Source organism: Pithys albifrons, chromosome 7 (assembly GCF_047495875.1).
Source record: "Pithys albifrons albifrons isolate INPA30051 chromosome 7, PitAlb_v1, whole genome shotgun sequence".
Taxonomy (NCBI): Eukaryota; Metazoa; Chordata; class Aves; order Passeriformes; family Thamnophilidae; genus Pithys; species Pithys albifrons.
The window spans coordinates 50,103,891-50,128,038 of NC_092464.1; the positions used below are offsets into that span (position 1 = coordinate 50,103,891).

Consider the following 24,148-nt stretch of genomic DNA (forward strand, 5'->3'; position numbering starts at 1 on the left):
ACCCCGATCGATCACCTCCCTCCTCGGCAGCGAGACACCCGGAGCGGTGGTTCAGAGCAGGGCGCCGTTCTACCTAGGAGTACGATGCGGGAAGGGTTAATTGTGGGGAAGGCGATCACTGGAAACTATGTTAACCTTTCCAGTTTTCGTATGCATTCGTCCAGCTGTAGAACAAGGAATGAGAATGGTAGGTTGTTAGGAGTTCCTGGGATGCTGGCTCTTTGAAGCTGCTCTCTCTGTGTAGATCTTAGTTAAGATTTCTGGTCTTACTCTGTGTGTCAACGCAATTCTTCACATTGCTGCCCTTGAGTTTCAAAATAACACATGCTACTTTTGGATGATTTAACATGATCAACATGTTTTATTCTGTCAAGAAAAATAGAACTCCTAAGTTTGGATACTGCACTGATTAAAACAAATATAGTATGTTGCAAAGGGAGGGAGGTGTGTAATCTTTTATGAAAACAATGTTGCATTCTCGAGAAAGAGTCTAACAGGCTGTTTATGATGCTTAAAGTCAGCTTTCTGATGCTCTCTTTAGGGGGTAGGCAAGGGTAATTATTAAAGAGGCTTGCTTCACAGTTCTGTTTTCTTGTGTCTGCTCTTTAGACCACATATAGATAGAATCATAGAATCATAGAATCGATTGGGTTGGAAAAGACCTCCAAGATCATCGAGTCCAACCCTTGGTCCAACTCTAGCTCATTTACTAGATCATGGCACCCAGCGCCACGTCCAATCTGCATTTAAAGATCTCTAGGGATGGTGAATCCACCACCTCTCCGGGCAGCCCATTCCAATGCCTGATTACTCTCTCTGTAAAAAATTTTTTTCTGCTCTCCAACTTCAATTTCCCCTGGCAGAGCTTGAGCCCGTGCCCCCTTGTTCTATTGCTGAGTGCCTGGGAGAAGAGACCAGCCCCCACCTGGCTAGAACTTCCCTTCAGGTAGTTATAGACAGTGATGAGGTCACCTCTGAGCCTCCTCTTCTCCAGGCTAAACAACCCCAGCTCCCTCAGCCTCTCCCCATAGGACTTGTGCTCCAGTCCCTTCACCAGCCTTGTTGCTCTTCTCTGGACCCGCTCCAGCATCTCAATATCCTTTCTGAACTGAGGGAATGAAGATCTAATGAACTTAGGATACTATCTAATTAAATGCAAAGTCTGGATCCTAATTTTTAAATTTAGGATTTCTAAAGAGCAGGCTTTAATTCATACCATCCCTCCTTTCTTCCTATTTTAATATTTCCTGTTTACGATATTCTGTGATTTGGAGCAACTCACAACTTATGCCAGGTCCTGCACTTTGACCACAACAACCCCGTGCAGCACTAAAGGCTGGGGCCAGAGTGGCTGGAGAGGGGCCAGGCAGAAAGGGACCTGGGGGGACTGACTGACAGCAGCTGAACATGAGCAGCGTGTGCCCAGGTGGCCAAGAAGGCCAGTGGCATCCTGGCCTGGATCAGGACTAGTGTGGCCAGCAGGACCAGGGAAGTGATTCTGCCCCTGAAATGGGTACAGGTGAGGCCACATCGTGAGTTCTGTGTCCAGTTCTAGGCCCCATAATTTAGGAGGGATATTGAGATGCTGGAGTGTGCCCAGAGAAGGACAGTGAGGCTGGTGAAGGGTCTGGAGCACAAGTCTTGTGAGGAGAGGCTGAGGGAGCTGGGGTTGTTCATCCTGGAGAGGAGGAAGCTCAGGGGAGACGTTATTGCTCTCTACAACTCCCTGGAAGGAAATTGTAGCCAGGTGGGGGGAAGTCTCTTCTCTCAGGCGATCAGCAATAGGACAAGAGGGCAGAGTCTTAAGCTGCACATGGGGACTTTTAGGTTGAACATTAGAAAGAAGTTTTTTATAGAAAGAGTAATAGGGCATTGGAATGGGCTGCCCAGGGATGTGGTGGTGTCACTGTCCCTGAAGGTGTTTAAGGAGAGACTGGATATGGCACTTACTTCCATGGTCTAATTGACAAGGTGGTTTTAGGTCAAAGGTTGGACTAGATGATCTAAGAGGTCTTTTCCAACCTAGTTAATTCTGTGATTCTCTGAACCATTTTTATGTCCCGTCAATTTTTTCTGTAAGTTACTGGCTCATCGATCTAGTCTCTCCTGGTCCTGTTTTATGTCTACAACGCAATGCATTCCGTTAGAGAATGGTATCCCCAGGAAATTCCATCAGAGCACTCCACTTCTTTTCTACCAATGACTGAAACCTTTTATTGCCAACACCAGAAATTCCTCAAAAATTCAGAATAATATGGCCAGAGTCTGAGGTGTTATCAACCTTGAGACAGATATAATGATAGTGGCTGATACCACTAATGTGCCATTAGCTTTTATCCAGTTGTGCTTTCTAACTCTTCTCTCTACAGCAGGAAAGAGTAGGTTCAGTGGAATAGGCATACTACATGGTCTAATTTTTGTCTTTGCACCTGGTCAAGATGCTATTTATGTGGAATTTGAATTGAAGGAATTAATTTGGCATTAAAATAGATTTTAGAGCATTCAGCACTCCTTTTTTTTTTCCCTCTTTTTTTTTCTCTCTGAGAGGTTCATAAGCTGTAGACTTCAAATACTTTAAAAAATTGGAAGATCATAAAAAAGTGTATGATCAGTGTCATAGTCATTTCAGTTAAGGGTGAACCTGAAGGCAATAATCTGCTGTTGATACTTCCAAATGAGTATTTACATTCACAGGGTGTTTGGTGTTTTTTCGCCTCACATTCTAGACCTAAATGTTTCTCAGGATTGTTATTCTCAGCAATGATATCACCCTTTCTTCTGTTGCAGTAATTTGGAGTACTCTTTAAGATATTCTTGTTTACATCAGGAACATATACCAGTATTTGCCAAGCAGTGTCTAATATTGTAGGAAATACAGTTCCTCAGACCTGTACAATTAAACTTGGGAAATATGCTTTACACTGCCTGTGAAATGAAACAATTACTCATAATATTATGTTTTGAGATGGATTCTATAATCAGGAACTATTTGCTTGTGTGGGTTTTGCTTGCTAGAGCAAACTTAGAGGCTCAGTTTTAGCCTGGGCTTGAATCATTGGTGGAATAGAAGTGGAGTGCTCTGATGGAAGTTCCTGGAGACATCATTCTCCAAGGGACATATCTGGCAATCCTGAACTCTGGGAGCATATGTGCAGGGATGGTGGGAAATAAAATCAGCTACTTTGCTTTTTTCTCATCACATACATCAAAGAAAGGGCCCAACATTATTCATTCAAAATTGTAACACATTATTAGTGGCAACTTTCACCTTGGGAACATTTTTACCCACTTAAGAACAAAATATATTTTAGTTGCAGTTTGCAAATTCTTTTATTGATATTAAGGCCTAATCTATAAATAACAGCAGCAGAATTATATGATTGCATTGTGATTGATTATGTATTGCAGGGAGAATAGATCTGTTTAGAGAGTGGTACATGAATAAGATGAAAGGCATAAATTAATGAAATTTTAATCTATTTCTAATTTTTTTTGATCACTTGGTAGAGGATAAAGGTTTATTCTGATAGAATGCACCAATCCGACCAAAATCACATGATTTACCATCCAATTGTTATCACACCATATAAATGTAGGAAAACTGTGAAGCCTTCATTTATTACTTAGTGCTAAAAAATTATGATTTAACTTCTTCTTTCCTTGTCTTTTCAAACAGAGGATTTTTTTTTCTGAAAAAGTGTTCCTGTCATTGCTATTGATCCCTGCCATCTTTTGGATTCCCGGTAGCTGGAGCTAAGCTGGATCTTAGGGGTGGTAGCTATAATTCTCTCTTTTTCTCTCTATTTCTTTACTTCTTCTCCTAATCTCCTTTCTTGATATTTGTGTGCCAGATGGGTTTGATTTTGCTAAGTTGTATGGGTTAGCATATGCTAAGTAATTTCTTTATGAAATGCTTTATATATATGAATGTTGCCCTTTAAACTTTTGCCGAGTTCCCTTATTTTCTGAAGTTTGCCAGTGAAAGTGTGTGATTTGACTTCTTGAGAAAGGTGTGCAGCATCTTCTCCCATGCATTCATTCAAAGTATGAAAGAACTGAAGGCCCTTTCAATAAATTTGGTGGGTGAATTTTTGGAGTCTTGGAAATTTTAAAAGTAAAACCCCTTTGATGAGCTTGTAGCTCTTACAAATGAGAGGCAATGGATAGAAGCTGCAACATGGGAAATCCCAGTTAGGTTTTGCTTTAAGGAGAGTCAAACATGGAGCAAGGGCTACCTCCATCCCTGCAGATATTCAAAACTCATCTGTACAGGTTCATGACCGGCTTTATCTGAATATGGAGTGGGATCTAACATCAAAGTTGGTCCAACTTTGAGCAAGATGAAATGGGATATTGAAAGTTCTTAATCAAATTACCTGCATAGGTCCCTTCTAACCTTCTTTATTCTCTTCCATGGGCATATCATTGCCTGCTGTCATTACTGGTAACTAGCAAGCCCCTAGTCTTACACCTTAACTCTCTTCAGAATCTAGGAGAGCAAGCCTAACTTTGACATTTCTACTGTTGGTTGTAGACAATGATGTGTCAAATCCAGTTGTGTCCTAAATAACTGTAATTCTAACAGGATCATTTGGTATGAAAGCAGTGACAGTGGCATCCTTGTTGCTTCAGTCTTATATATGCTGCCCTTTGCAAGTCCCAGTGCTGCAGTATCATAGAGGAAAAGTTTGGTTGGGAAGGGTCATGTGAAAAAGAAGGGCAGAAATGCAAAGATTTCTTGTACCACCTGTATTAATATAAAGTTATCAGCTATAAGTGTCCCCAGAATAAGCCATTTAAAGCCCAAATCAGACTGTCTGTGTCTGCCTTAATGAGACTTCGCTGGGCAGATTCCCTGTTTGGAAGGACTTTTCATACTCTGATATGAGACTTCACTTAATAGCAAGAGAGAACCTTCACTGTGAAATTCTCTTAAAAGTTATACTGCCGCCAGCACCACAAACAAACTGGACTAGCTCTAGCAGTTCCTGAAAAAACTTTTATTAATACAAGTATGAGACTATTGCTATATGGGTTGCATTGTCAGTGATAACATTTTACCGCATGATTGCGCTTAACTAATAACAAAAAACTAAAAACCAGAAACAAGCTTCACAAACAGAACAGCACAACAATCTAAGCCTCAGTACAAAACTCAAGCAGCACCACTTCCCCCACAACAGACTAAACTAAGTATAAAACAAGGTAAAAACTTAGTACCAAAGTAGCAAAAATAATTAGTAGAGTGGCAAAGTATGATCATGAAATGTAAGGCAAGGGAAAACTAGTAGCAAAGTATAGTTGGTAAATTAGGTGTCTATGAAATAAAGATATAGCAAGGTAAGATTATTAAATAAAGTAGCTACAGGGTAAAAGTGAAAGACAGTAATCCAAAAGGTATAAGGTATTATAAGGGTACAAGTTATAGGGGTATAAGGTAAAGTATAAGGTAATAGGCATTATAAGATATAAGTTATAAGGCATAGGAAAACAGAATACATGGTTGCTCACCCCTACATTGTCTGAAGGAGGTGGGAGGAGGTGGGAGGTAACTTGTGGTTACCCCTGCAGAGATGATGGCATTTCTCCCCAGTTTTGCTTATGTCTGGTCTCTTTTTATACTTTTTTTTTCTGAGGTAGTTTGAGTGACTATAATCAATAACAACTTTTGGGATGATAGACAGATGACATAGACTTGAGGGTTTAACCCTGTGTTTCCAAAGGATGTTGTGAAGAAAGACCATGCCATTTCCATAAAACTCTGTTCTTCAGTAATCCTACCAGTCTGTCTTAAGCACTTTCAGGAAGCCACTGGAGTCTCTTTGTCCCTTCCTGTGTAACCTATTATTCTCTGACTGTGGTATTCTGGGAGCGCCCTTCCAGTGGCTGAGGTGTTTCCCTTAACCCATCAGGAAGTTATCAGGGCTATCATCCCACATGAAGAATACAGTCCCACACAAGCTTTCAGTTTGAAAGGTACAAGAATGACAGACACAGACTCAACAGAAAATAGTTCTCTCTTGAAAAAGTCTTCTGATTAAATATATGATTCTTTATTCTACTGATGTTACTTTTTCTTGAGACTCTCCATCCAGTTTCATCAATTGCAACATCTTCATTGAGTCTTGTGATAGAGTAGTCTTTGGTCTTTTAAAGTAAAACCCAAGGAGGTTACAATTGTTTCCTTTCTCCAGTGCAGGAATCTTCACAGCATGGTTTATGTTTTGAAGCAGGTCACAGGTCAGGTAGAAACTGGTAGAGACCTCTTATCAGCTTGTCACTTGTATCTCAGATGCATGTGACTCCAAGAGAAGATGTCATAGGAATGATTTAAACTACCATTTTGCTGAAGTTTTTTCCTATCCCTAGTCAGCCCCTCCTTTTGAAAAGACTGATGAATGAATTCATAAACCAAGAAAATTAAATCATGAATTCTTCTTCCAAAACAAGGTGTTCTACTGTTTTTCTTCCTATTGGTGCACATATGCAGGCAAGACTTCCTGCTGGAATAAATATCCTTATTTTTGGCAGAAAGTAAAAATGTTGTAGTTTGCTACTACCTCAGCATAACAGTCATTAATCAAAGAGTCCATGGTTTCAGGACATCTGGTACTCTCAATAGTACTACTTGCCAGCAGCTTTTCTCTCTCCTGTTATTGTGCAAAATGAAGAAGCAATCAAAAGGTTCCTCAGCACTGTGAAGCAATAAACCTGTCAGGAAACAGAACAGGACAGAAACTAAAATTTCTCCATGCAGCTTTGTTTATGTCTAATCTCTTCCTCCTCCACCCCTTTCCCTTATTATGTACATTTTTTGAAATATCTGTGTACACAAAGACTGTTACCAGACTCCTGGTGCTCTAGAAAGATTTGTCCCCACTTAACAGACACAGGCCGGTCCTTGTGGGCGAAGCCAGTGCAGGGAGCAACGCTGGCATGAGCGGATGAGCAGCCACGAGATGGGGCTGTGTCCCTGCGCTACCGGCCCGAGCCGGGGCTCTGTGCGATGCCGCTGCCTGGTACGCTCATCGCCAGGGGATGCGAGCACACAACACTGAAGAGAGCCCAAGGAGAACACTTAGGGCTGGTGTGTGAGCAGAGAGAATAGCTGACGTTGTGCTGTGGGGGTGAGGGCAGTTGAGCATTTTAAAGGTGTTTGTACACGTCATAGAAAAATTATTTGGGCTCCCTGAGTGAACCCCAGGTGTTTCTTGAGGAGGAGTGAGGACTCAGCAGAGCTCAGTGTTCAGGCTATATTCTCTGTAGGACTGAACAGTGTCAGGTGATTCCTCATCTGTCTTCAGACAACTTTGAACCTCATCTGTAAATTAATTAGCAGTTCCACTTTGATCAGTCTAAATTTCTTTCTTAGAGCAGGCAGTGGTATTTTGGTGTGTGGCAATTAAACAGTTGAAGAGAATGGTAAAACTTGAAAGCAGCCTTTTGCTAATGGTTCCCCAGAGTATTTAAAAGGATTTGTTTGCTTCGACTGCTTGCTTGTGAACAGCTTCAGCCTATTGAGTTTATTTGGTTTGTAGATGTTATTCTCCTGTCTCTATTTCATTTGGAAGGAAGAGTTTGATGGGTCAGATGTTGGATGGGATGCTTCTTATCTTTGCATGTTCTTGGTTTTTCCTACATGTCAGGGTTTTCTGTGCTCTGCAGAGAGCACTGGAATTAAAGAAACACAAGGACAGAGTAAGGAAACTCTGAAATTTGTTTTGTCAGAGAATAAGAGCAAAAAGGGAAAATGGTTATCACTTTGTCTCTAAATAACATTTTTTTAAACTTCTCTTACTTGTTAGGCTCTTGGATTGTATTCCAAACATCCACAGCATCCCTCCTTACCAGGAAAGCATTATTACCTGTTGTTTAGGCAAGGGCTATATGTCACAGTAGACTCTTCAGTCTGTGCTACCCAGACTTGAAGTTTTGCTCTGCTGAGAGCTACAGAGCAACATTTAGAACAGCAACATTTAGAAAGTCAATTACATGGTCCAAGGCAGAGTATAATATAACTGGACCCAGAAAGCTTTTCTGGCCAATTCAGTGGTAATTTAAAGGAGTGAGGAAGAGATGGGGCTGGGCAGTGGGTATTCTTTGTTTGGCCATGAGCGTGCAGTGTGGTGTGGGGACTTGCTATGCTGGTGTGACAAATGTGATGAAATCAAAATTCCTTCTTCCACTGGCTCTGCTTCTAGACTGTGTGCTCAGCTGAACTGGGAAGAAAACCCAGAGCCCTGAACATGTTTCTATCCTAGTGCTCCACCCTGGGTGGGCAACAGGGCCCATGGCTTGTGAAGGATGGATAGACTGTGTTCATAATGGAAAACTCAGCAGTTTGCTCATCTGAGATTCATTCCCAATACTGCCCCCAAATCATCCAGCTGGTTACTCATGACCTTTCCTAACAGTGAAGGCCCCTGTGCAGTGAGGCATGTCTGCTGGGAGGGGAACGTCAGCCTTGGGCTCAAGGAAAGGGTGAGTGTGAACACTGTAGAACCTCATCTTCTTGCACTTCTCCAGAGAGGCCCAAGAGCTTTTAGTTACAGTCCTCTTCTACTGTGATTTTATTTTTTCTTTCTTCATTGCCAAGGTTACACTTCAATTCTGCTTAGGTCCTAATTAGCTAAAAATATGCTGCAAATTTAGAAGCAAACACATTATGCTCCTTTTTTCTGTAACTAAAACTTAGCAATAAAATGTACCACATTTATCCTACTCACTTTTGTTATGGCACTTCTTGCTTGAGGTCTGTTGTTGCAAGGTATTGAGTGCTCTGGCTGTAGTCCAGCAAGATTTAGGTGTGTAGTTTAAAGACCTAAGTTGTCTCACTTTATTGAAAACATTGAAGTGATTAAAGTATGCAGGTGGATTGTTTTGCTGGATGTAAACCAGAATGCAAAGAATCATCCAAGATCAAATCCTTAATAAATTGATTCTGAGCATTTCTTGTATCCAAGGCAACAATGACAAAGAGATGGTCAAGTACTGAACTCTCTATATATCTAAGAGCAACACAGTTAAATTATGCTCCATTATGGCTGGGCATGGTTTGCTGTAGACTGTTCTCAAACAGGCAAAATCTGGCTTGATGATTGTGTGTCGATGAATACAAATGAAGAGAATGAGTCACATTATGAGTTATATATGTAAACATTTATGGGGCCTTATTGTTTGCCTACTAACTTGACTCTAAATCAGTCTTTTTATCACTATTTCTTTCCTCAATCATAAGGTAATTTGTCCAGATGGTTAAAAGATCTTTTTCCTCAAAAAGATATTGCTGAACCTCTCAAACTGTTTGAGTCTGTTAAATATTTAAATTTTTTTTCTCTCTTCTTTCTGAATTCCATTTAAATGGAGAAGAATACCTTCTAGTTCTTATTCTCCAAGACTTATTTACCTGCATTATGCTAAACTATTAAGTAATCCAAACTGTTAAAATATTGGATAAAAAATGAACGACTCTCCCCCTCCTTGTTTTATTTATGTTTAAAGAATTATGGTTAATGATTAATAAGTGTGTTTTATTTATATATTTATAATTATATTATTATTAGATAGATTATCTTTAATTTCTTTATTTTGGAAGCTTTCTCATGTTTTTATTGGGTTGGGTTTTGTTTTGTTTTTTACAGAAAGCTACGATATCACTAACATCATAGTTCAGAAGAAACTGAATGATTCAGTTTGGACTGGATCAGTTCTTCACTAATTTTCTCCAAATGCTCAATGGCTTTGCAACAGCTGAAACATAGTGCACCTCAGTGACATAGAGAAGAGTCTGTCTCAGGGTCTTTCATAGGGTAGGAAAGATGGGGAACAAATTGATATTTTCTATGGTCCTGTTTATTTTTTCATGGTCTTTCCAGCTCGCTGTCAGTAAAATGAAGAATAAACTTGCTTAGGGTGAATACATTGCAAGAATATTCTGGGTCTTCTTGGTTTTTTTTGTAATGTCAGTTAGTTGTTGATTTATGTCAGTGATGGATCATTTGTAATCATGCCCTATGATCTGTGTTTATTTCCAGTCTACCCTGATATTGTTTTGTACCTTGTGATACTAGCTATGATGCAGAAATAACAGACTATTCTTTTCAACCAGTAGTGAAAAGAGCAATCTGTTTTCAGTAAGACTACCTTTTTTTATGCCATTCAGGACTTTCAGGAAACACATCACAGTACCCAGTTTGTAATGCCATGATGAGTTCACAGTTTGAAAAACCTGGGCATAAACTAAAGCAGTGCAGGGCTTATCAGGCTTCTGGAAAACACCAGGTGGTAAAGATGTGATGCATTACTCATCATACTAAGAAAAGCACAAGGATACTTTTTTTTTTTAAATGTTTGTTGTCCTATATCACTATAATGTAAAATTCATGTTTGGTTTAATAGTAGATATTTCTATAAAACTTCTATGTACTGGCTTCACTTTTATAGCATTTATTTTGTGAGCAAACCTTGGAGTCCTTATTCTCCACTGCCTTCCATATGGGACAAGGATTTCTATCACTACAGAGAAAAGGTATTTTACTCACACAGGTATCAGCTTTACCACAGGGATGAACTGTGACTTTGTTCAGTGTCATGAATGGAGAGCCAGGAGGCTGCTTTCCTGTCTTGCTTTCTGCATTGCTTCTGCCTGTTTATTGCAAACTTTTGCAGGAATTGTCTCTGACTTTGAACTGCTGCAAGGCTGATTGCATGGGGGTGTCACCAGTGAGAAGAGACCATTAGCAAATTTAAGGAGCAGATTCAGGTAAAGTAGTTGTCCTTGGGGGATAATGCAAATAGAGTGAAGCTGGTATGTTGTTCCTTAGGTAAAGTCTTGATCTGTTCTTAAAATGTTGTGTTGGATTAGCTGTCAGCTAGAAATATGTTTAAAAACAAAACAACCAACTTGCTGCATCATTAGTGAAGAGAGCTATGTTGATAAAAGTTCTTAAACTGACATAGTTATATTGGCAAATGGAGGGAGGAAAAATCCCTTTGGTATCATCTGGTCCATGTGGGGAGCCAGGAAAAGAATTTGAGTTGTAGATTATGCCTGTATAAACTCCCTCTCCCACAGTTTGCCAACTGACTCAACTGGTAAAGCTCAGATGTTTGTTAGTGTTGGCTCTTCCACAGTTACTTCTTATCTGATGGAAAACAGCATGTGATCTTTATCCAGCGTTTGTCAAGCTAGCAGTTTTAGGAGTGTTCTGCCCATAGTGTGCCTTGCACCATAGATCTGTCTGATGTGCTGCTGATGTTGCATGGCATCAGGATTGTCTCTTGGAGCATGGCACAACAGCCACTCTGCTGGTTCCTGCTGCCACCACTTAACATCAGTCTCAGCCAGTCAACAGCTAGAAAACAGTACCCAAAATAATAAGGCTGATTAAGATAGGGGAAAAACACACGTTGAACAGAACAATAGAGTAATGTGGGCTTTGATGATTTCAGATAATCCTTTCTTTGTGTGTGAGGGTAAAATAAAATGCCAGTGACTCTTACTCTTCTGTGTTTAAAAATCACTTTTAACCTTTTATTCAACATTCTCTTGCTTGTTTCCCAAGGCTCTTATGCCTTAACAATAGCTGCATTGTGCAAGTGCTTGTGGATCCTGTTGCTATGCCACACACTTGTGGACCTAGAAGACCAGCTCATGTTGCACTGAGATGTGTTTTACATGTGTCCAGGTGATTCTAGAGACAGGGCTTGAAGAATGGTGTGGGAGTGGAGCTGTGAAGTGTTTAACTATGAGGATGCAGATTAGTAGTGATAGTGAACAGTGAATGTTTAGAATGCCAGAATCCCTTCAGGGCTGCATGGGTTAGAGTAATGAATATTTACTTAAATTAAATTGTGTATTAACTTAATATTAAAGTAATATGGGTATTTATAAAACAGGTTTTGTCAAGCTCAGTGGTCATTATCTTAGAGCAGCTTATGGAAAAGAAAAGAAATATTGCTATGGACACCTTGTCTTCACTAAACTACCATTTCCAGCTCTCAGATGCCTCAGTCTTTCTGGATCCTTGAGTAAGAGCTTCTCCAGAGAGTGATTCAGATTTTAGGAGGTCCAACTCACCTTTGGGGCTGCCTGCTCACTGCAGGGGAAGCCTGAGGGTTCCTCATTTAGGCAACTCAGCAAAGTGCCTAAATCACATGGTGTAGATTCCTCCTGTGGTTTCTTAAGAAAATAATGCATTTTCCTTGAATTGCAGAGATGCTTGAAATAGTTGAGATGAAGTCCAGGACAAAATAATATTACAATCTTTTTAAATTTTCTTGTGCCTGGTATTTACTCGATATGTTTGGATTTTCATCCATGGTGAGAAGTCACTTTAAATAGCACAAAATGTGTATATGCTGGAAAACATAAAATAGCATAAACCAAGAAAATAGTTCAGCAAACTGGAGACTAATCCTTTTGTCAGCATTTGGCAAGGGAGAAAATGTTAAAGCTTGAAGCAAGCAGAAAATATCAGAACAGCTGAGCATTATGAAGTCATATTGCCTTCTGGCTTTGATACCTAAAAATAACTGAAATGTGGTGAATAGTCCTGCAGATAGAATATTTCTAGGAAACGGTAAGAGCTTCCAGGGAAGAATAGCATCTCTGCATAAACAACCAGCTGTACTTAACCGCATTGTTGCGTATGAGAAATATACCAAGAACCTCAGGAGATTTCAGCTGAATTTCTTTCCTGAAGCTTCACATTTTCTTGAAAGGTTTCTCAGTTTTTGGTGCATCATGCTTAATCTTCAAAGTGCTGAAAATCTTCTTCTGGATATTAAATGTTTTCAGGTTACACTGACACCAGTGGTGAGAGGGCCCTCTAAAACTGCTTTGAAAAGTATATACTTGTAAAAACTTATTCAGCTGAAGTTTGTGGAAATTCAATGGTCCAATCAATGTTTTCAAAGGCAGGAGTTTCCAGGTGCTTCTGTGGTCCACTCTCACTGGAACCCACTGTCTCAGGAGTTGCTTACCACTGGAAATCCTGCCCGCTGGGAATCCCTCTGCCACTCATGTACCTGCTCCTCACCTTTGGGTTCACAGCCAGAAGGCTTCAGAGCTGATATTGAGTATTAGGCCAAAGAGCAGCTAGGTAGTGAGAAGGAAAAAGGTTCAAAACAAAAAATAGTAGGAGGTGTTCATGCAATGTTTAGTTAAGCTCTCTGACAAAGGATGATGAGGGTGTTGAAGGTTAAAGCTGATTGAACAGAAAACTTTGGACTGTTTATGAACATACAGAATACACAGCTGGTCCATGAGGTACACAAGCTGGTGGTGGTTGGATATCAAGTATCACCACAGCCTGCCTTATTTGTCATCATTTTAGCACCTTTATAATTTCCTCAGCATTTAGTTTTGGGCACTGATGGAGATAGGATTCAGAGTTGGATATAAGACTCTGGGTTCAATGGACCTTTGGTCTGATCCAGGACAGCTGCATTTATTTTTTCTTAATAGTCAAATTGTCCATTAATTTAGGATACCTGAGACACTTCTGAATAGCGAAAAATAATCAGAAATCCTAGTTCTGATAACTTTAATGACTAGTACTACAAAGATGATGGGTGTCTGAGACATGAATTCATCACTGCTCCTGTGAAATTTGCTTGTGTTAGAAACCAAATAAACAGAAGCACAGGCAAACCAGGAGGATAGAGCTCCAGCCCTGCTGAAATGAGTGGCAGTGTTACCCTTGTCTTCTGGGAAGCTGTGATTTTATTCAATGCTTTCATTTTCTATTTCTCACACTACATGAGCCAGGGGATACAGGACTGAAATAGTAAGTTATGTCTTTGAGTTAGTATGCAGATATATTCCTTCATGCAATTGATATTTTGAGTTTATGCTTGGAAATTATTTGGGTGTAAACTGTAACTACAAATCTTTAAGTCTTGCTGAGACAAATTAACATGAAGAGTATGCCTTTTTATATTGCAGGGCAGAAAAGTACTGCTTAGAAATAGGAAGTGTTTATTACCTGTTACAGGTGGTTGTTTTTTCACAACTTCCTCGAGCACATATTTTGGAGGATGGCAGATTTAGATGGGTATTTGGTTTAATTTGGTATGATCTTTGGTTAAAACAGAGTTCCTGAAAACATGCAAATTCTTCTACACATCAAAAAGCAAGAGGAAAATACCAAAATAACTGCTGTTCTACGGATTGCCAAATTAAAAGTTATCATGTATACTCTGGTCTGTTTACAGCAATAATAATAAATATTTTCAATTCACACTGTTCTTTTCATCTCAAAGATGTCCAGGTGGTTTACGAATGACCAGATGTATTGCTCTACATGGCAGTGAACTGCAGCCACAAGAACTGCCTGATTATCTATATTGGTACTTCCTGGCAGTGGAATGTGAGAAATGTACTATAATCTGGGTGAATCTGCAGGGATTGTTTGGGAAAGCAGAATGTAAATGGAGACCTGAAATCTGGCCAAGAGGTGAACAGCAAAGTGCAAAGAATCAGATAGGATCAGGTATCAAGTTTCTGATATGCTTTTGTCTTTGAGCAGCTGGATTAAATTTTAACCACAGCTGGGAAGAAACTTCCCTTCTTGGAAAACCTGCAGGTCAAAACCTTTCCCTTTTCACCCCAATGTGGAGACTCTGCAGTTTTGCAGGGAGAGAGCATCCTGCTGCAACCAGCCAGTTAAGGGTCTTCTCCAAGCAAGTGGGAAATCTGACCTCTAAATGCACTTGATCATTTCACCCTGCTGAGTGACTGTCTTTATTCTTCCTGGGGTAATTGTTCACTTTGACCTACATGAGCTTATCAAACTACTACACTTGTTTGAATTAGCATTAACTGGGCCTTGCACAAGGTGTCATTGGAAGGTAACTGAGGTGTGCACAGCCACTGAACAGCCAAATCCTTTTCTCTCTGGCCGTCTGTACAAAGCGGCCAAAATACCAGTGAAGGGGATCAGAAATGAGCAGCACGGCAGTAGCTTGGTGATCTGGGTATTCTTCTGTGAAGCAAAATGCTGATATAATTCTCTGCTTCACAGTCCAAGCCAGAGAGGAAGCAAAGCTGTCTCTACCTATCTTTTTTTTTTTTTTAAGAGCATTTCTCCTCAAACTTAGAAACTTGACTGAAACGACATGATTGCCATTGGTGTCTTCCTACAATTCTTCTTTATGAATAAATGTTTTATGGTTTAAGGGAAAAAATGGTGTCAGCAAATAATTAGATTTTCGAACCCTGACAGTTCCAAAACACTGAAACTGGAAGGGTTCCATATCTTTCATTTAGGTAACAGTTAGCTGTGTGCTTTCTAGATACAGTGTGAATATTCTCTATGCTTTTGCTGTCTTAGGAAAAGCATTAGTTCTTATGTGATCTGTATAACCAGTAACAGAAAAAAAGATTGCTTAGAAACACTTTAACTTGGATTATTTTTCTGTGTTGTTTTGGAGAGGCAGCTACGTGATGGAGCAGTAAACTGCTTGAGCATTCTTCCTTACAGTGGCTACCTTTATAGCTCAAACTTCTTTAAAGTCCCAAGCTATTACCTACTCTTTTGAGGCAAAAAATAATTGCAGGTGCGAGTGATGGAAATGCATGTAAGTAGTTGTTATATTTTCAGTCTTGAAAGGTCAAGAAACCTGCAAGACCAGGTACTCCTTCCTGTTAAAAAAGTCCAACAAACCCTCACTGCTAACAGCTGTTTCCCCAATAAACTTGTGTTATATTATTGAACATCCCAGTAATTTAAAAAAATCAACAAAAAAAGCTCTGTTTGGCTGAGGCACTTCCCTAGTGATAGAAATAAGTGGAATTTAAATTAGTTGCTAGAATTCAGTATTGATTATCTTCCATCCTTTGAAGAAAAGGGTTTTAAAAAGTGAAGCATACCTATTTGATTTAAACTTTTGTTGAGAAACCAAGATAGGGCTCAGGTTTATACCTTGAACATGGCCAGGTTTGCTGATATTTTGTAAATTTTTTGGTGTGCATTAGGCAAACTTTTAACAAACTGTATCACAGATATTTTTTGATGGTAGTCTTCTTGAAAGCCAGTGTTTCCATATGGTTTCCATCCAGAGCAATGCAAAACTTGATGAATATTTATTTTATGCTCTAGAACATGAAAAAATTGGAGCACTTCAGAGGCATGTTTTAATTTTAACATACTTTAAAGGAAAAAACAAAAGAATTGGACAAATTTATGCTGGAATAATTAAGATGTTGACAGTGTTTTCTTGGACTTATAAAACTTTGGTTTGCTGCTAGACTTTTGTGAAAACTTTGCTAGACAACTCTAAATTTTGTCTGTTCTTAGGATAGGGATGACTTGCTTGTCTTTTTCAGTGGATTCCTTGCAAGCACTCTGAGTCAACATTTCTAAACATAACTAGCTAAAGAAACTGCAGAGATGAGTTTACAAACCATGTGATGAACCACAAGGAGGAGGAAGAGTTCGGAAGACTGTTTTTATGTATGTGTGTGTGCATGTACATTTTGCTCAGTTTATCATCATTACTGCTAAATTACTTATGATGTTTTCCCACATTCTTCCTTACCAATAAACTCTTGTATTCTGCTGCCAGTTGGGTTTCTAGAGACTTGCTGTTTGTGTAAGTAGCAGATAATGGATAGTGTACTGTATTTTGGATTGATTCATGTATCCTGAATTATTACAACACATTGCTTGTATTTGAAGAACTGAAATCATCTGAGCACAGTTTACTGCAAGTCAGAAATCCCCGTGGGCAAGAGGAGCCAGAGAAACACATTTCAGCATAGCAGGGAATACAAGGAGTGTCTGTGGGTAGATCACAGCAAAATGCTTCATTTGTGTGTGTGTGTGCTGCCTCCTACAAAGAGATGTGACAGCTACAGCTGCTTATGGACTCGGGAGTCTCGCACTGACTGACTGCTGGTTTTGAGAGCGAAGCCTCCAATCAGTTAAACTCTGGGCAGGCATGTAGATAACACGCCAGTGAGAGTGTTTGTGGGAGGAGAAAACTGTCAGGTTCTGAGCCTCTCGGATCTGGCTCCCCCTGAGATGTGTGAGGTTGGGTGTGTGTGCTCTCACAGGCAGATACTCAAGGACAGCTGAGAGTGAGCTCAAGTGTTCTGCTTTCACAGGGGAGAGAAAGGCGGTGCTGCCAGTACAAGCTGGCAGGATCATGACAGAGCCAAGTAGCAGAAAGGAAGGATTTAAAAAATGCCGGAGTGCTACATTCAGTATTGATGGCTATAGCTTTACAATTGGTGAGCCTGATTTAATTCCTCTTCTTTCCTTCATTGTCTCTCTTCTTCTTCTTTCCTCTCTTTCTTTCTAGCTCCAGCAAGTACAGGTAAAAGACAGCTGTTGACAGCTGCCTTTTGTCAATATATGCCTTTAAAATGTATAGATGCCATGCAATTTTTGCTTGCATTGGTTTTACATTCTGATTTCTGTACTATTTTCTGCCCAAGAAAATTGCCTGTGATATGCAGCCAGTCTAGATACTTTTGCTGGCTTTTGGCACAAGTTCACCAAGATGTTTGCAGCACTTTTGTTTTGGAAGCTTACCTCAGGAAAGCCTGGGCTTCAGGATTGCAGGTTTCCAACTTGCTAGCTGCATTTCCTTCCTATGAGTCCAGAACATCACCCTTGGGAGCCCTGCCTTTATTTGAAATATTTGTTTGCTTAGCCAGGCTTTCCAAATTCTGTAACTTTTTTTCATTTTGCAGTTTGCAGAAAGATATAAATGTAATAATTCTTGTTGTGTCTGAAAGACAAGAAGCAAAATTTCTGGGGAAGAGAGAAAAGTGAGGAGATAAGGTATTTTAGGATAGATTGCTGTATCTGTTTGAAGAGTGCAGTTTATTGTTTTTGTTTGCTGTCTTAGGGAAAAGTGAGACTTCTCAAAGCAACAGGTGTTCTTCCAAGACACTTGCTATACAAGAGTTGAAATTTGGGGATTCTCTGAGCAGACTGCTTTCCTACAATTGCATATCTCACTAGGGTACATGTATATAAATCCCTATAGAACTTAGAAACAAAGCAAGATTACATCTCTTTTTTTTTTTTTTTAAATCCATATTAAAATATATGGATAACTTACTTGTAATAATCAATACAAATTCCTGTTGACTGCCTTTAAGAAGACAAGAGATTCCACTTCCTTGCTGTTGTGAAATGAAGAAAGTTTTTCCTGAATGAGATTAACATAACTGGGTCACCATTTCATTTTATAATGATGGATACGAACTTTTATTGGTGTGAGAGGAGGTACCTGTTTATTCCTTTGCTTTATGGAGAACTTGTTTTGCAGTCATTAACATCATGGAGACATGAAGTTGGCTGAAAAAACTGGAGATGGAAATGTATGTTTCATTAAAATATGTTTATGTAGTTATCTTTACTATCTGTTAATGTTCATATAGCATTTCAAAGGTGAAACTGCCAGGCAAATGCCAATTTTCAAAAGTCTTCCTCTAATGGGAGGGTGGCAGTCCCTCCACAGGTTGTTGCAATATGATCACTTTTGAAGCCCCTATCTTAATCTCTTCCACTCTCAGCATCATTATTAGTAGTGTTTTTTCATCAGTTTGTGTCAGTCTGCAGGAGAAACTCTTCTTTTTTTTTATGTTCAGTAACAAACCAACAGGATCATTGGGTTTGTTCTGCTGTCTTTATTGCTGCTCATGCTCATGAGACAACTAGACCAAAATTTGGATCAAATTACTCAGGTTTTGAAATTGCAAGCTTTTTTGCTTCTTAGGATATTTGCTGCATAGAAGTTTCTGTGCTATTTTCTTCTATTTGACGCACACACTGTATTGATTCTGTGATCTGTGCATTATATAACATTTATTTTTATATCTGGGCAAGTGCACATTGGATTGAGTCACATAACTGTAAAAACTCTGTAAACATGCTATCTAGTATTACCAGCACTGTATGGCAGGCAGACTGAATGGTTCATGTATTTGTTAATTTTTATACCGAAGAAAATTAATCTACCCAAGAGATCCCATAGGAACATTAGTGTGTCAGGGAAGGGCTTAAGCATCTTTTTTCCATCAGATGACACTTCTGTGTTTTGGGTCCCACACATTTTTATGAAGTTCTTGGGAAATGCTGAGCTGCTGCATCTGCTACTGCAGTGTCAGCTTGGAGGGAAGGCTCTGTTCCTTAAGGAACAGAGTAATATCAGACTGAGAGGAAGTAACTTCCATTTGGGTGCAAAATGAATCATAGCAGTTGGCATGGAACGTCTTCAAATTGTTGTCCAGCTCTACCTGAGACAGTGTTGGTGCTGTCATAGATGAACAAAACACACTGGGAGTTTGGGTAAGTCCATGATGAAATATCTATTATTAGATGGAAGAATGGTAGAAATTGTAACCCTTATCTTCTCTATTGTCACCTCCAGCTGCGTGGTAGAGAGCACCTGGAGAAGCATGTTTGGTCATTCCATTGCTTCTTTTGTTGGACTTGGCAGTGTTCAATTTGCAGTTGGACTCAATGATCTTAGAGATCTCCAATCTAAATGATACTATGAAGAGAAAATATTTTACATTGACTGACCTTTACACTAACTGCCAAGAGAGGATGATCTACACAGTGTTTTGACAGCACAGTGTTTTGACATCATGGGGTTTTTTATCAGTGACAATGAGACTTAATGAAAATGTCAATGATAATTTAATGAAAGACATGGGCCTAACATCAGATATAAAAGTAGGAGGGCACAGAAGAAGGCTGGTGCAAGGAAAGCTCTTTGCTGATGACTTGTAGTTAGATACCCTCAAGTGTCTGGAGATGACCAGTGTCCACTCACAGAGCAGTGCAACCGAGAGCAGCTTCTCAACTGCTCTAATTTTCACCTTGGTTGCTTTCAGCACTTTTGTTGGGACAGGAGAGATGTGAGAACTTCCCAAGGACTTCACAGATCCCTTCAGAAGAAAGGGATGTGTCATACCAGAAAGAAAAATGTATGACAATACTCAATAGCTTTCTTCTATATGAAGAAACAAGGAAGTTGCAAATCCTTTTCCTCTAGTTATCACCCTTTTTACAGAGACCTTGAGGAGGGCTGGGGTGCTGTGGCCCACTGAGGATTTTGGATATTCTGTTTTTATGGACTTTTTGCACTGATAGCGTGATATAAAGGATCTGGAGTAGAGCCATGGTGTGAGCCATTTAGAGGGACTCTTCACATATTTAGTTTGTTCTAGAAAGTTCAATGAATCTCAGATGAAAGCTTCAAGACCTTTATTTGCGGTGGTCTTTGTCAGCAAATGTCAGAGTACCTAAAGTTTTGTATACACAAGATACTGTATTTAAGTTCTTGTTTGACTTTGGCTAAATTTTCCTCCACTAAAACATAACAGAAAGGAAGCTGTGTCAAGGACTTTTTTCCTTTCCTGTGTATTGTCTCATTGCTACTGTGCAAATGAGAGATATTAACCCAGAACACCACTGTGTTACTTACTGTGCTGTTGTAATTAACTTATTATAAGTAAGGAACATCCACTGTCTTTAAACCTGGAAAAACGATCAATGCAAATATTAATAAGAAGATATTTTCTTTCTGTATTAATCACATTCCTATGACTAAGAGCTTAACTTTGGTAAAGCTCCAACTATCTGCTTTTTATATCCAGAAGCATCTGGAGACACTGTTTGTCCTATTCAATGTATCAAATGAATTTATTTTTATAGAGTGAAGTGAATTGGTGAGGAGTTCTGCTGTAATTTAGGTGTTCTTGGAGAGGAAGGATGTAGCACTTAAACAGCCTAGCTCATAACAGTTCTTTCTAAATCTTGCTGATAAGTTTCTTTATGAGAACACTGTCTCCATTTTGTGTGCAAAAGTTCTCCCTCCAGTTATTATGGAAGATCTGAGTTTTGGTTTATGGTGCTTTTGAATTGATGCAGAGATATTAATTTCAAAATTCAGATTCTCTAGAATGCCTAAAGTTCAAAAGCAATGAGGAGGCATGAACTCTTCTGTGGCTTTGGAGCTCAGTTTTAGGCAGGCATGCCTGTTCCTGAGCAGGCAGGCTCTGATGGGAGCACCCTTCTCTCAAGCCAGTTTTTCCTCTCCCATGTTGAAAGCCAGAGGTCTGGCCTCTGCCTCCTCTCCTACTGCTGCTGTGAGGTCCAAAGTCTAGGAGCTTTCAAACTGTCTTTGGGGATTTGTGGGTTTGCTTCAAATTTTCTATTTTTAACCCTTGTGACATACTAATTGGTCTATTTTCCTGATGTAGTGTAAGTGCAAGCTCATTTTTCCAAGTTGTGTAGCTTTACATGACTAAGAAAGCAAAATGCTCCTGGATGTGTCATGCACTTACTTGTGTACTAGTGCAAATCAAGTCAAGGCACAACCCTGGCCAGCAGTAAATCTGCATCACTCCACTGTAGTTAGGAGAACTGCAACGATTTAAATGAGCAGAAGATCTATCCTGGACAGTCTATTCCAGTTCAAGTGAATGCTCCTGTAGGTTACACAAGGAGCTGCCCTACATTCCAGGCAAACAAACCATGCAACTTTTCCATTGCTTGTTTTCAAGACTTCATCAAGGTTATGCTGATATGTTTTTGCTCCCCATTTCTCCCTGTCAGATGACAAAGATTGTACATAACAAACATGCTGAAGCTCAATTACAGATTTCTAATAGCTACAGGCTCAGCATTTTTAGACTGAGCACTTAACCCTCACGATTACATCTGGTAGCCTTGTGCTGTGACTGCATGCAAAGCTGGGAGCGTGGTGCAGGGAAAGTTGCACTAATTACTGAACAAATGCACTTAATGAAGTCTCTGTTGGATTCCCAGCTTAGGAGTTGCTCTGTGTGCTGGAACAACATGACAACAGTCGCTCAGGTTGCTCTGTGACATCACATCCTCCCTCTCGTTGTCATAGCAGCAGCAATCAATTCTCCCTACAAAGACTGCAGACATCATCTTTCCATTAAATGGCCGTGCACGGTGTTTAGTCTCTTACTGCTGCTGCATGATGCTGCATCTTAATTCTGTTGATTTAGTAGCCTTTCCTACCACCTCACTCCCCCTTCTCACAGTCATGCAGAACGATGGGACCTGCCAAACATACTGGGAAAGGGGAGAGGGCAGACAACTTGCTCAGTCAGCATCACTTAATTCAGTTTCAGCTTCCAGTGCTTTTTCTATGTAAAGCAGATTTACAGCCATTGGAGATGAGGATAAGGGACACTGGATTCATGTTTCATATCCTTTGTCTTTTAGAATTGACAGTGAATGCTTATTAGGAGTGAAAGCTTTTCAGAATCAAATTTTACTAGTTTCTTCCCTATATATGTGAGTAGCTGAGGTCCTTGAAGTTCTCCTGTAGGACATGCTGATTTCTTTTTGCGGACTCATTTTTTTCACATGCTCTTTTTCCTTTCCATTTCTGGGTCTTTCCCTCTTGAACTGTGGTAACAGATGTAGTCCCCAAAATTTGTACTAACGTTTTTCTCTTTATGCTTTATCATTTTCTCTCTTTTATTTTGTACTTTGTGAATGCCAATGTAATTTAGTTTGAATAATGTCAACTGAAAACTAAGTTCTCTTGCTCTAGTCCCCCCTCACAGCTAAACACATGCAGAAAATTTCCAGCAAGTTTATTTTTTTGATTGCTAGTTCAAGTAGAGCAAGTTATTTAACACCTTTGTAAACAGACTTGAAGTAAAAATTATAAATACTTTACCTTTCTCTGAAACTACTCACAAAATTTTGCTCTGCTCTGTTAATAATCACTATTTCCCATGAAATGTACTCTGAAAAAGGCATCTTTCAAATGCATAGACTTAATTTGCCCTTATTTGGTGGCACTGTACAACATTTTATTAGTCTTACAGGAAGGACATGGTCTTTTCTCTCGACAGATGGCCATTAATTTAAAGACAATCAATGTTCTTTCCCCCTTGAACATTATTATAATTCAGAATTACAGATCTTGCAGAACAAATTATGTTCTGACTCTTACCCAGCCCTAGTAACTCAAAATATTATTTGGCCTGCAGCATGTACTATTTTTCTTAAAACTATAGTATTAGCAAATCTAAGAATCTCTGCCAATGCTGAGTAAAAAACCACTTTCATTTTCAAAATCTGGAATTTTAAAATAGAAATTGGTAATCAAAGCTGATTTCAATCTGAGTCTATAAGACCCCAGGTTTGAGCTACAAACTCATCAAAGGGGTTTTACTTTAAAAATATACAAGACTTCAAAATCTGCCTACTGGACTTACTAAAAGGGCTTTCAGTTCTTTTATACCTTGAGAAAACGCATGGGAGAAGATGTTGAACATGTTTCTCAGGAGGTCAAATATCACACTTTACTGGCAAACTTTAGAAAATAAGGGAACTTGGCAAAAGATTACAGTGCTCTGGAATGTCAGTGATTGGCAGCTGTGCTGGGTATGCCCAAGGAGGCTCCAAGGGGTGGCTATGAAACAGGGCACCACCACACCTTTGTGGAATTTGATCTCTCCCTTCCCCCCTCACACACACCCCCTTGAGTTGGTTCGAGCCAATAATTTATATAATAATCCAGTGTCTCACAGAGACATAGGGTGGTGATCTGTATTTTATAGCCCATAGTACATATGGTGTATAGGAAAAACAAGTGTTGAAGGTGCATGTAACTACTACAGAGCACAAGGGACCGCAGTAGATTCTGATGCTGCTCCTTCAGCATTTACTTACAGAATTTTATTTGGTGGCTCCTCAAATAATAAAAACAGTGGTATTTTCCAGAGCCCCAGATGTTGGTTAATTCTGCAGTTGCAAAAGTCAATGAATATCTTCAGAAAGTCCAGAAGAGGACACTCTGTGGTACTCTTGAAAATTCCTCTGCAGATAAATTACTTTTGCATAACCTTGATAAAACTCTAGCAGAAAATACCTAATGACTGCTGCTCACCTTAGCTTTTAGTTGATTGTTTCTTTTCATAAATTATGCAGAATATTTAGATAAACTGATAATGAGCATCTTGCTTCACTTCAATAAAACTGTCAGGGTAGATCTGAACTAAAAGGGTTTAATGACATTTGCGTGTATGTTCTACAAAAAAAAATTTTTTTCACGCTTTCTGGCTTTAAGAGAGGTGGATATTAATGTAGTTGCTTTACCTTTTCTCCCTATTAAACCTAGATAGAATTGA

The 24,148-nt window shown here is 39.4% G+C and overlaps 1 protein-coding gene across 2 annotated transcripts in view; it reads left to right on the forward strand.

Moving 5' to 3' along the window:
- The first annotated feature begins 17,013 nt into the window (after positions 1-17,013).
- PDE1C (phosphodiesterase 1C) overlaps positions 17,014-24,148 on the forward strand; it is a 158,005-nt gene continuing 150,870 nt past the window's right edge. For both annotated transcript variants that reach the window (XM_071561535.1, XM_071561536.1), the window contains exon 1: positions 17,014-17,236. In XM_071561535.1, the coding sequence (XP_071417636.1) occupies positions 17,152-17,236 (85 nt within the window). In that variant the 5' untranslated portion in view covers positions 17,014-17,151. The remainder of the gene's footprint in view (positions 17,237-24,148) is intronic.